The 13,267-nt window shown below is 62.3% G+C and overlaps 1 protein-coding gene across 1 annotated transcript in view; it reads right to left on the bottom strand.

The window, feature by feature from the left end:
* Positions 1-3,846: 3,846 nt before the first annotated feature.
* Positions 3,847-13,267, bottom strand: part of PLXNA1 (plexin A1) — a 54,511-nt gene continuing 45,090 nt past the window's right edge. The window contains exons 24-32 of the mRNA XM_023619847.2: positions 13,051-13,197; positions 12,799-12,958; positions 11,847-11,950; positions 11,424-11,520; positions 10,859-11,049; positions 10,487-10,656; positions 8,786-8,998; positions 8,554-8,704; positions 3,847-7,021 (exon numbers count right to left, since the gene is read on the bottom strand). Of these exons, the coding sequence (XP_023475615.1) occupies positions 6,926-7,021; positions 8,554-8,704; positions 8,786-8,998; positions 10,487-10,656; positions 10,859-11,049; positions 11,424-11,520; positions 11,847-11,950; positions 12,799-12,958; positions 13,051-13,197 (1,329 nt within the window). The 3' untranslated portion in view covers positions 3,847-6,925. The remainder of the gene's footprint in view (positions 7,022-8,553; positions 8,705-8,785; positions 8,999-10,486; positions 10,657-10,858; positions 11,050-11,423; positions 11,521-11,846; positions 11,951-12,798; positions 12,959-13,050; positions 13,198-13,267) is intronic.

The raw sequence follows: 13,267 nt of genomic DNA, 5'->3' as shown, positions 1-13,267 counted from the left end.
TAACGCCCTTAAGGTTCATTCATGTCACAGCAGGTGTCAGAATTACCTTCCTTTTTAATGCTGAATAATATTCCATGGGATGTATAGACCACATTGTGTTTAGTCCTTTATCCATTGATGGGCACTGGGACTGCTTCCCCCTGTTGGCTGTTGTGGATACTGCTGCTATGAACATGGTGTACAGATGTCTCTTCAAGACCCTGCTTTCAATTCCTTTGGATTTATACCCAGAGGTGGCATTGCTGGGTCATATGGTAGTTCCATGTTCAGTTTTTTAAGGAGCCTCCATACTGTTTTCCACAGCAGCTGCACCATTTCACTTGCCAACCAACAGTGGACAAGGGTTCAATTTCTTCATATCCTTGTGATGCTTGTAAGCTCAAACTCTTTATGATCCTACCTCTACCTAAGCTGGATGGAGCTGGGGGTGGATGATTGGGAGGCTGGTGAGAAAGGAGGAGAAGTGAATTGCTGGTGGAAGTGAGTGGACAACGATGGATGATGTCAATGGGATGAGCTGGTGGGTGGGCAGGATTAGGGGGACAGTGGGTGGGAGGGTGGGTGGGTGTGTGGTGGTCGAGGGGCTGGAGGAAGAGATGGTATCACTCAGACTGGTGGAGCCCAGGAAGCCAGGCTACCCCACGTGCACCTCCAGCCGCAGAGGTCTCCACTTCAGTCCTCTTATGAAACATACTTCTAGCTTAGGGACCAGAATGCACCATCATCCAATCTGTGCTGGAGTCAATTGCCCCTCCCGGCCAGAGATGTGGAACTGCCTCCTGGTGCTCCCTGGCCTGCCCTACCTGCCACTGGGCAGGGCTCACTGGTATCATGAATAGCCTTGAGCCATCTCCCCCTCAGCTGAGGTCACACAGGCAGAGGAAGCTGGGTGGGAGACAGGACTCAGGCATTTTTTGTGCATTCAAAGTGGGCAGTCAGCAGTTAATTATGAGCCCCCAGGAAGAGACTGGGTCATGGTAGAGATACCCCAGGCACCTCCGACAATCCCTTCCTGCCCCTAGGGTCCTGCACACAGACACAGGCAGAGCTCACAAAGGGCACGGGACTCCCTCCTCCACGTATGCACAGTTCCATACAATCTGCAAAACCCTGAGGTGCAGGTGCACCGACTCCACCTTCCATTGCCCATGTGACCTGGGTCCGGCCGATAAGAGCACCTCATCCTTTGGGCCAGAATGATTGGTTCAAATAGAGACATGTGCCCCAAAGTTGGCCAATGAAATCCCTACCTAGACACGTGCCGACCAAAGGCACTCTCTTTCGCGGTGGTTGACAAGCTGGTGAGCCTAGCTGCTGACAGCCATAAGTGTCCCCCACTCGGGAAGAGCTTGTCTCAGAATGAAGCTCATGAATGAAGGAGAAAGACAGATTCCTCATGACCTCATGGAGCCCCTGGATGCAGCCAAGCCTGAAGCTAGATGCGCCCTTGGACTTTTCTATTGCATGAGCCAAACAGTTCCCTTGTCATTGCTCCAGACAGTTTAGGTTACATTTCTGTCCTTTATAATGGAGAGGGCACCGAGCCAGGACACATGCTCAGGTATTGCTCAGGGTGGTCTTCAACTGGACACAGCAATGATGGCTGGGAGGTCATTTCCTCAAACACACCCCAAGTTGGCAGATAACCTGAGCTTGAATCCTGGCTCCATGTGCCACCCACCCAGCTGTCTTGTTGCTGCTGGGTCTCCAGGAAGGTCCCAGAGGGCCGAGGTCCTTCAGGGATGCCTGCAGGAGCCTCCCAAGTGGCCTTCACCCCTCTAATCCCATGGCCCCCAAATGCCAATCAGCCCACCCTCCTGGCTTCCTGTGGAGCTCAGGACGAGCCCCTGCTCCTCCCCGGCCTGAGCCCCCTCATGCAGCGAACGGCCCTCAGCCTCAGGCCTCTGCTCTCCTCTCACGCTGTCCACCGGCTCCTCGCCTGTGCCTCACGCGGTCATTCCACCCCAGGCAACACGCTCCCCCTAACATCCCCGCACATCCCCATGGCGGCTCCCTCTCACCCCTCAGGCCTCCTTGCCCCTGCCCAGATGGACAGCCCTCCCTTGTCCCCTGGCTGCCGTAGCACTTTCCTCGCGGCACCTGTGGGTGGCCTGGCCAGTCACTCCATCCTTGCTCCGTCCGCTGCCCTGGCACCAGGCTCAGCACAGGACTCAGCACACAGAAGTGGTCATTGGACATGCTGGATAGCAAGCCGGCCTCCCCCTCTGCCACTCAGACACCCCCACCACACGCCCGGCTGGGAGCAGCCGGCAAGCCCGGGTGTGACCAGCTGTTGGTTCTAATGCCCTTGAGGAGTCCACGTGCGCAGCAATCAGCAGGCGCCTGCCACCCTCCCGCCAGCGCTGGCGGTCTAATTGCACTTGATCACCGTGCCGTGAGGCTGACGGCGGCTCAGGTGTCGCCCGCTTTCAGGCTGCCGGGGGTGGAGCCCCCAGCAGCCTAACGAGGGTAATTGAGGCAGGGCTGATTGTGCCGGGAAGCTGGAGGGGACTCAGCCGTGAGAACAGGCCACGTCACATTCCAAACAGGACCGCATTTGCTAAATTTGTTTCCGATGCAATTTCACGGTGATTGCACTGATTTCTTTTTAGTAATTGAGCTTGGTGCTGAGCTTGGTGCCTACAGCTACGGCTGTGAGGACGGGCCATGCTGGAGCAGGCGGTGTGGACCACTGTCACAGCCCTCGGGACGGAGCGTGGGCAGGAAGGCAGGTGGAGCGCCTGCAGCTCTCTGGGAACCTCCCTCCTGATACGATGGGCCTTTCAGTCCAGCTCTGCCACCACCCCCTGTGCAGCCTCGGGCAACACCTGTGTGCCCCTCGGCGCCTGTCTGTTGAGGATCATAACAGGCCTCACAGAAGCCCAAACCAGTCCATTCACCAGCTGTGCTTGGACGGTGGCCAATCAGCCTCAGTCACTGTCACTGCCTGGGCTTGGCCTGGAGACCGGGGCAGAGGAGGTACACCCTTGGGGATGCGTCATGCCTGCCTCATCCTAAATGATCACATCTGATCCCCACGCCCACCCACAGGAGCAAGAACAGCCATCCCTGTTGGGCCATGAAGGAAACAGGCCCAGAGAGTGGGCCCCTCCCAGAGCCACACGCCAGCAGGGGGCTGCACCAACACCCTTTCCGTCAGAAAAATACTTGTGAAAATTTTCATGGATGGAACAGCATGTCTGCACTGGAAAGGCCAACATTTCCCAAACTGGGTTCCTCACCTGCAAGGCTACCAACAAAAAGAGAGCTCCTGGCTGAGAAAGTCTGGGAAACGCAGCTCCAGCTCCTTGCTATTCAAGGAGCGGTCCCAGGACTACGACCTTGGGTCACCAAAGCACCCAAGCCACACCAGGCCCCCTGGATCAGAATCTGCCTTTTAACAAGGCCCCCAAGAAACCACTGCTCTGAGCCAGGGGTTCACAACCCTGCTGTGCATGAGAACCACCTGGGTACCCTGTGAAAGCACACTGTACAGGCCCAGGGACAACAGGACACTGCGGGGCTCAGGCCTCGGTGTTTTTCAGTCTCAGCCAATGGTTCCAAAGTGTCTCCAAGGCCAAGAGCACCTGGAGGTTCCCAGCACAGGCAAGCACAGCAACCCTGACCGTGGGCAGCAGATGCCAGGGCCTGCTGAGACAGAGGCGGCCGAGAACCCGTGCTGCGGTTGGTTCTGGGTGCTGCTGCTGCTGCTGTGCAGGGTGGACCATGCCGGTGGGCAGCTCTGAGCACCGGGTGTGCCTGTAGTTCTGAGGGCGACCCCCACCTCCTGGCCCCTCGGCCCCCACCCCAGACCCCTCCCAGAAAGGAAAACCCAGAGCCGAGAGCTTTAGCAAAAATGTTTAATCTCTCCTTAATGTGTGTGTGTATTTACAAGTACTAAATCTGAAGAACAGTAAAGTAGGAAATAGTCATCTATTTACAGAATCGGTGAGCGCCCCGTCGGCCACACTGCTCCTGTGGGAGCCACAGCCGCGGGCGCTCAGGCCGGCCGAGCATCTCTCTTCTTTTGGGTGGGGGCTCTGCGGCATTAAAGGACAGCTAACTGTGGGCTTCATCGTAAAAATATCTCTCTCTCTCTAAATATATCTATTCTAGCCTGTGTAGCACCAACTATGTGAGCCACCAGATCCAGAACTGGGAAAAAACCAGGGGGTGCGCTGGGGGCGCTCTGGCTCGGGCACCCAGGGGCCTCTCGCACAGCCTGGCTCCTCAGGCCAGGGGGAAGCAGGCGGGGCCAGCAGCCCTGGGCAGGGGAGTGCAGACAAGCTCGAGGTATATGGAGAGGCCAGGCTCCCAAGCAGGTGTGAGCTGCCCCTGGTCCTCCTGAGACGCGTGGGGGAGGGAAGGGAGGCGCGGCCCGCGCAGGCAGGTGACAGCAGCGCCGTTTGGGCAACTGGGCGTTCTTGCACAGCACCCTGAGCCCTGGAGCTGCAGAGGGGCTTTCGGGACGATCGCACCCACCCTCACTGCGCAGAGCGGGGCTCCGATCCCAGGCTCCTGCTGGGCCCCCACACACCCTCAGGCCAGTGCCAGAGCCCAGGTTGGAGCCCCTGGAAGGAGGACGCCCAGAGGTGACGGTGGGAGGCCTGGGCCAGCGCCTACGGTGCTACAGGGCTGGGAGGAGTGCGGGAACAGCGACAGGAGAGCTCAGAGCCTGTGTCCCCGACCCGCAGGGAGGAAGGGGCGGGCCTGCCGCACGGGTAGGGCAGGCTCAGCGTCAGCTCGGCCAGCTTGCGTGTAAACAGTACTGCTAAAGTGCTTGCTCCTGGCACGGCGCGTGCTCTGCGGAGGACCACACGCCCTGCAGGGCTGGGTGGGCGCCCCTCCTCTGTCCCCACTGGTGGCCTGACAACCGCCCACGTGACAAGGGCGTGAGGAGGGGCCTGGCTCTCTGCAGGGGCCAGGGAGGTCAGGAAGGGGGGCTGGGACTGGAATCGGAAGAGGGCAGCGCAGGGGCTGAGGAGCCCCACCCTCACCAGCGTGGGACTGGAAGAACAGGGGCTTCAGTGGGAAGCCAGCAACCAGGGAAGACTTCGGGGGAAACCGAGGCTTGCACCCCGGCAGGGCCAGGTGGCATCAGAGGGGAGATGGGGGTACACCCGTGGAAGGATCCAGGCCAACCCAGCGGCAACCAAAGACTGCTGACCTCTAGATGGCCCGGCCTGAGCTCTGGCTGCCCAGGGAGGGGGCCCCCCTGCCGCAGTGGACAGGGCCGGCCCGAGCTCCAGCTGGGCGTCTGCAGCAGTGCCCAGGGCCCAGGGTCCCCGCTGCCGGGTTCAGGAGGTTCCTGAGTCTGTCCTCAGACTCCACGCTGCCCCCGCCGCGGAACAGCAGACCTGCTCTCCAGGGGTGTGGCCAGCGCTGCTCAGGGGGCCGGCCACAGTTAGCTGTCCCTTAAAGTCCGTGGGAAACTTTAGTACCATCAAAAAAGGGAACTTGAAGAGGGGACGGGCCGCTTATTTGCTTTCACAAATGACTAATTAATTAAAAAACATAACAAAGGGTCTAACAGCCTCTAGTATTCAACACTTGCAGTTTTAAAAAGATCAAGTCAGACCAAACGCCAGCACAGTCATGCAGGGACCCTTGGCCGCCCCGGGGGAGCAGCTCTCTCCTCTTGTACAGGAAAACGAAAACACGGTGATGACCCAGGTCGAAGGTCCGGGCAGAGGCCTCGGGGTGCTCCACGCGGACACTGCGGCCACCTTCGCCACCGCTGCTTGGAGTTGCTTTCCCACCGCCTCGCTGTTCTTACTCTAAACCGTGTGTGACACCTCTCCTCCTCCAGGCAGCCACACAGGACCCAGCCGGGGCTGGAGCCGCGAAGATATACATATATGTACAGGTGTTTTTAATCAAAACACTCTTCTCTCGTGCTCCGAGGGCAGGGTGGACGGAGCCCGCCTCCAGGCCCTCTGGTCACTGCGTCCCCCACCGAGCCAGACCAGCAGGTGGCCCAGCAAGCTGTCTCTGTTCAACCTAAACACTCGGTCCCCAGTTGTCCCCTGCTCTTGAGGGGCGAGCACGCTGCTGAGAGGCCAGACTGGGAGCACTGGAAGGTGGGCGTGGAGAGCAGGGCAGACGGGGAGGGAGCAGGGCGACAGGGCTGCTCTGGAGGCCTCCACGGCTGACCAGCGGGCGCGGGGGGCGGGGGAATAAATAACGGGAATGTGCGCTCCTGACCCACAGCCCCAGGCCCCAGTGGCTCCCAGAGACACAGCCCTGAGGACAGAAAGGGACCTGCCGAGTCCTGGAAGTCACCTGGAGCTGTGAGCAGAGCGTCCTGCAGCCCTCCACAGGAGGGAGCTGGGCCTCTCAGGGCGAGGTCGACGTGGCGCTCCGGCCTCCGCGGAGAGCACGCGGTGAATCGGAGGATGGTGGCGGGGCGCAGCAGTGAGGTGGGGTGCCAGACGGAGCAGGTGGCAGCGACGGCTGGGCCTGGGCACTCAGTCTCCTGGGGGCTGCTGGCCGGACCCCGGGCTCAGACTCTGCCCTGGAAGCTGGAAACAGCTGACCCCCTGTAGCCCTTCTCCTAGGCCCTTCCGGCCTCGAGCAGATGGACCAGACTGGCTTCCCCCTTCCCAAAGGGCTCCAGCCTCCCCCAGGGCCTCAGTGTTCACCCTAGCCTCCTGACAAGGCCCCGGCTGCACCCGGGCCCCCAGCCCTGCGGCCAGCAGCTCAGCCGGAGGGGGCTGCAGATGCCGTGGCATCCACACAATGAGGACCGGGCCTACGGGTGGGATGGGGGACAGAGGACGGGGCTGCGCACTGGCCCAGGTGCACGGGTGCTGCACAGCTGGGGCGAGGCTGCCTCCGCGGACCCCCCGGCTGTGGCTGCCGGCTGGCTGGAGGCCACACTGCGGGCTCTTTGCTCGACTCCTGCCGGGCAGTGGCGGCCAGGGGCTCAACTGCTCAGGGCCATTGTGTCCACCACCTGCTCCAGCTTGCTCCGGAGCCGCTGCCGCCGCGCCTGCTCATCCTTCTCCAGGGCCATCAGGATCTGCGGAGGAAGGCGGGGCGTGAGCAGGCCTGGCCAGGGCGCCCACTCACAGCGGACAGGAACACAGAAGCTGGGAAAGGGGCATGCAGTGGGCCTGTACGTGGCAGGGGTGCCAGCACACATCCAGGTGCCATCCCTTCCACTCTCAGCTGAGGGACCCAGTGTGGAGAACGAGTGCCCCCGTCACCACTCCTACTCTTATCCCCAAAACATCAACCCCAGACAGGTCTCTGGTCACAGCCAGGCCTCCTCCACCTGGGTGCCGCGTCCCGGACTGTCAACTGGAGCAGGGCCCGGTCACCCAGGGCGCAGACATGCCATCCCCTACAGTCCCTCCACACCACTCAGCCCACTGCTTGCAGCCCCCAGGAAGCAGGAGCACCGAGCTCCAGGGCTGCCCCCAGCACCCGCGGGCCTCGTGCGCTCTGTCGCTCACGTGCCGTTTCCCGCTGGGGCATCAGCTCCCTGGCACACAGCTTCACTGCCATCGCCCTCGGCCAAGCCCCCTCCAGCCACCGCCGGGCTTCTCCATGCCCTTCACAGCACAGCTCCTCAGAAGCACCCAGTAGCTCCCCTCCGCTCACACGTTAACCCCAGGACAGCAGGCTTTAGTGCCCAGCCCCCGGCCACTCAACTTCCTGCTGCCCATCCAGACCCCGGGGACCAGCCCTGCTTCCTGACACCCTGCCCCTGCTGCCTCTGCCTCTTGGTCCCCTGGGGCTCAGCCCATCCCTTCTCTGCTCCGGACTCACCTCGGGCCATCTCCTCAGTCTCAGCTGAAGGCCTTCCTGTCGGCTGCTGACCCCCATGCCCTGCCCCAGAGCTCACAGCTCCACTCCCCCCAAACTTTAATCAAAGTCCAGGCCAGACGCCCACAGCCTCCTGATCACTCGGCCACAAGTCTGGAGTCGGAGACCACAGCCAGTCAGATGGGCAAGTCCCGCCCCCTCCCAGCCCCGCGGCCTGCAGCACGGTCACGGCCCCTGCCTCCTCCATCCCCTGGAACCAGCAGTCAGATCCTTTGTCTCTAAGCCCTGACGGCCCGTCTCACCCGGGAAAAGCCCACATCCCCGCAGCCTGCACACACAGCGATGGGCCCCTGCCTGGGGCTCGCCGCCCCTCCTCTGGGACGGCTTTTCTTCAAGCCTCATGGCCCCCACAGTCCTGTGGCCAGGCCAACTGTGGCCTCAGGGCATTGGCATGGGGCACACCCATCCCGCTTCTCATGCCCTGTGTCCTCCGTCCAATTCAGCCTGAGTCAGGCCTCCTTCCCCAGACGTCTCAGGAACTGCAGCTCTGCCCACCACATCAGCAGGAAAGATACCAAGACTGTGGAGGGCATCGCGCCCTGCCCTGGAGACGTCCACCCAGCCCAACAAACCCTGTAATGAGCCCTCGGGACCAGTCACTCACCAACCATGTTCTCCACCTTGGGAAGAGCTGCCATGGCTGCCCACGGCCCGGCCAGGGCGGCACAGGCAGGGCTGGCGGCCGGGTGGGGGCAGGTGGCTTTGGGCGGCCCCTGCGCTCACCTCGTCCTTGTACTTGGTGATGTAGGAGTAGATCTCGTGCAGGGCGCTCATGCTGTTGAACTGGCTCAGGTGCAGCCGCGACTGCTCGGCCAGGTAGGCGCTCATGTCCTGGTCGCTGATGGCGGGCATCTTGGCAATGTCAGCGTAATATCTGCAGGCAGGCGGTGGGGTGGGCGTGTGAGCTGGGCCTCAGTGCCTCTGCCTGCTGTCCCGCCCCTCACGCCGGACTCACCTCTCCACCCAGCTCTTGTAGTTGGGGATGTCCTTGGCATAGAGCAGCTTGTTGGAGGGGGAGTCCTTGCCCAGCTTGTGCTCGGACGTGGAGCAGGAATCCATGAAGGTTTGGGCCACGACTGATAGGCAGGCGTCTGTGATGCTGCTCTTGTGGATGTCGAACACGAACTGCGGGTTCTTGATTACGTTTACCCAGAAGCGCAGGGGCAGGCTGCGGGCAGGCAGGCCAGGCACCCTGTCAGACAGGGCCTCAGGGCCCCTTCCAGGCAGCATGGGAAAGGGGCCAGCCAGCGGCCGTGCAGCCCTCCCAGCTCCGACCTTCATGGTGGCCATGGACTTCCATGCAGATGGGGAAACTGAAGCCCAGCCAGAGCCCTGCTGCCTCCATTGCCCAGCCCCTCCTGGGAGGCCCTCTGAGGGCCACACACTCAGGTCACACATGGGCGTGACGTGCAGACCAGGGGCACTCCCTCGCTCTCAGGCACCCACCACACACAGTCCCAGTCCTCCTAGGCCTGCGTGCTCGCTCACACCCAGGCTGGCTCACCCCGCCCCTGCCCAGGTGGGCCCCAGCAGCAAGCCCAGAAGGGATTTCAGGGGACACAGCCGCACAGAGAGCTGACCTCTGTGCCACCCTCTAAAGCAGTGTCAGCTGGGCTATCCAGCAGTCACTAGCCACACGTGGCTGTTTAAATTTAAATTAAGTAAAATTAAATGAAATTAAAAACTCAGATTCTCAGGTGCACTAGACACACGTCAAATGCTCAGCAGCCACACGCAGCTGGCAGCCACCTCTAGAAAGCACGGATCCAGGATATTCTATCACTGCAGAGCGCTCTCCTAGACAGTGCTGACCTAGATGATGCTACCCCCAAGCCCCATGAAGCCCCCAGCAGAGCCCAGGAGGGGCCTCTCAGGCACTTAATCCCAACCAAAGTCCGCGGACAGCACAAAGGGAGCTGGACACCTAGGGTGGCCCTGGTGATGACCAGGACTGCATCCCAGGTTTGGGGAGACCAACCAGAATGCTGGGTGGGGGGGGTCGGACCATCAAGGGACAGGGAGAAAGACAGAGAGGCACAGGAAGGGGGCTGACGTGGCTGAGGGTACGCTGGCAGGCTCAGGGAGACAGAGACCGGCCAAGTGGTAGCTGTGGGGGGAGGGGAGTGCTGACCTCCCGGGAGGCCACTAGGGTGAGGGCGCTGGGAGTGAGTGCTCCACTATCACCCTCACCACTGCCCTGGCCTGGCCCACCAAGCCTGTTTATCACACAGAAGCCCGTACTCACATGTCTGTGCACAGCCATGTGCACTCACGGACACACGTGTATGCGCATGCCTGGACACCCCCCCAGCTCCTTCACTACAGGGGGGTCCTGCAAACTGAAGCAGAGGCTGTGCCCAGGCCCCAGGGAGGGGAGGCAGCAGATGACCCCCGGACGGGCGATCTGGGAAGGCCCATGTGAAGAGGACTGGCCATGGCACGGAGACAGCCTACCCGCGGCCTCTCTCCTTGCCCTCGGAACAGGGCCAGGTCCACCAGGGTCCTGGAGGATGGGCCTCCCGGAGTGCGGCAGCCTCTGGCCTTGCCCGGCTGGTTGTGCCCCCAGTGCCACGCTCCCTGCTCAGAGTGGGGCTGTGCACCCCGCCTCGGGGGCAGCCTTTGCCCTGCCGTCCTGCCCAGCGCCCCGCCACAGTACCAGTTGCTCTTCCAGGTGTGGCGCACATCCGCATCGTGTATCTGGTGCTGGTCGGCCTGCTCGTCCAGGAAGTCGAACATGTACTTGATGGCCAGGGGCAGGGCCGAGCCCCGGTGCGCCGTGCTGAAGATGGTCTCAAAGAGGTCATCCACAAACTTCTGCAGCGTGCCCTGCGGGTGGGCAAGGACAGAGCTCCAGGGGTGCCACCAGGGCATCCCTCGCTTCCTGGGTGACCTAAGCAGCCGGCTGCGCCACCCAGGCCCATGTGGCCATAGGATGAGAGCGAGGACAAGGGGCTTGTTCTGAGCTTAGCTTTCTGAGGCCCACATCTGTCTGTCCTGGCGTCCCTGCCACCTGCCCACCTGGGCCTACCTTGGTGGCCAGCAGCCGCGTCAGGTAGATCTCCGAGACCATCTTGCTGCCGCGGTCGCCCTCTCGCTGGTCCAGGTGGTCATGGTTCTTCACCAAGTGCCACAGCTTGGTGCCACTCTCCAGGTCGGGTGTGATCATGGGCGTGCGCGAGCGCAGGCTGTCGGGGCTGCTGGCTGTGCGCAGCATGCTCTCTGTGGGCACCGTGCCTGTCAGCGGGCACACCTTCCACGTCCAGCACCCGCCCGCCCACCATGTCCCCAGCTGGGTGACCTCAGGCCAGGCAGCTCCCCTGTCTGAGCCTCAGTTTCCTCATCTGAGAGCTGGGTCATCAGCCCCACCTCCTTGGTGGCTGGGGACAGACAGTGGGAGCAGGGAGGTGGCAGAAAGGACAGCTGTGTGCAGGTGTATGCTGGGCAACAGGTGTGGCCTCCAGATTCAAGGGAAGGGCCAAGTGGCTGAGCAATGGGTTGTGTGCAAAGCCCCTCCCAGCCTGCTGCAGCAGGCCCAGGGGAGCTGTCTGTCCAGGCTGGGGGCCCCGACCCGCCCTGTCCTGTTGGGCCCTCACCGTATCTGCTGAGGGACTTGGTGAAGGTGGAAGAGTTGGAGATGTTGTAGGCAGACGTCTGCTTGGGCACCAGGGCTACCGAGGACCCATCTGTCACCTGCAGACAGACGGCCCAGAGACACGTGACCCACCATCAGGGGCCCGGTGACACCCTCAGCCCTCCCTGGTTCTGTGCCTGGAGACTAGTCGCCTCATCACTCTGAGCCTCAGTTTCCCCACCAGTGTACCTCTCAGGCTGTACGGAGAACCCGATGGGCCAGTGTGAGGCCTGGGACAGTCATGCATGTGACCCCTGCCCCCTTTCTCTCTGACATTTGCTGATCACCCCCAGCTGGGGGCTGGACACCGGCACCCGCAGAGCCCCGGAGCTCCTAGGGAAGAGAGGCTCTGAGCTGCGGCCAGGGGCCCAGGTCTGGGGGTCACCTGGTAGTGAGCCAGCGTGTTCAGCCTCTTCCAGTCGTTGTCGATCTTGGTGGTGACGTCCTCATCCTGCAGGATGATTCGCGCCATGCGGCCCTGGCGCCACTCTGCCAGGGAGGGGAGCGCTGGAGGGATACAGCCGTGTGGCTGCTCCCTCTCTGTCCGGGCCTCTAGCGCCAGGAGGGGAAGGGTGGCCCTGAAGGCCCGGGCCTCCTGGGGGGTCAGTGAAGGCCCTGCACACCAGAACAATGCAGGGACAAGGCTCCTTCCAGCCTGTGGGCAGCTCTGGGCCTGGCTGGGAGCAGGAAGCTGTGGCCCTGCTGTTCAGCCTTGCGCCCTGCTGCTGCCTGCCTCTCTGGCAGCCCTCCACCTGACGTGCTCCCCGACCCTGGGCAACCAGACCACACACAGTTCACTCTGCCTTCAGAGCTCCAGGCCCAGCTGCTTTCAGCCTGGCATTCAAGGCCTCCACAGTGGCCCCTCAGCCTCTCCAGCCACATCCACCATGGGACTCCCAGGCCCCTGACCTGCCCCTCCTCCTCTGGCCCTCCCTAGCTCAGCAGGTACCCCAACCTGTCCAGCTCATGAGGCAGAGCGTCCCCCAAGTCTGACGGTCCAGTCGCCTCTAGGGACATGGAACCCCCCACCTGCCTCCCCTGGGGGGACAGGGCACCGTCCTCAAAGCACTCCCTGCTTCCAGCCCCGCCCACCTCCACCCCAGCAGGAGCAACTTTTCAGAGCCCCGCCTGGATCACAGCCCACTCCTGAAACTCCCCATGGCCTCCACACCCTCCCGACCAGTGTGCAGGGCCCTGCCTGGATGTCCCCAGCCGAGCCCATTGCCTGTGGCCGCCAGACACTGCCCCACTGCCTCAAGCCTTGGCACCCATAGGCCCGACGCCCAGAACCCAGTGCGGCCACACTGCTCACAGTGTGAGCGCTGCCCCAGGCTCACCCAGGTCCATGTCCGCAGCCTTGGGCCGCTGGGAGTAGGGCACGCCCTTGTACACGGCATCCAGCAGCTTCTCTTTGACCTGCGTCACTGTGTCGCAGTTTAGCCCCTTCACCGGCACCTCGGGTGCGTTCTCATTCTCGGGGTTCACACAGTTCAGGGTCTGTGGGCAGGGAGGTGCAGCATGAGCCCGCTTCTCCCGGGAGGCCCGGGGGAGCACAGCGGGGCGGGAAAGGACGCACGCCCCTCACTCACCAGCGTCTTGTAGTCAATCTGCTGCCGGATGAGCTTGTCCTCGCTCAGCGAGTAGCGCGCCTCACCTGTGATGGCGTCGATGGGGCCTTTCTCCATCTGCTGCTTGATGGCGCAGTAGAGCATGAAGAGCGGCTCCCCCGCGCACTCCTGCGCAGGCAGGTGGGCGTCAGGCTGCAGCCAGCACACCAGGGGCTGCCGCCCCCCACCTGCCGCCCCT

The sequence above is a fragment of the Equus caballus genome, chromosome 16 (assembly GCF_041296265.1).
Source record: "Equus caballus isolate H_3958 breed thoroughbred chromosome 16, TB-T2T, whole genome shotgun sequence".
Taxonomy (NCBI): domain Eukaryota; kingdom Metazoa; phylum Chordata; class Mammalia; order Perissodactyla; family Equidae; genus Equus; species Equus caballus.
Note: the sequence above shows the minus strand (reverse complement) of the source record. Positions and strands in the feature narration are given on the sequence as shown.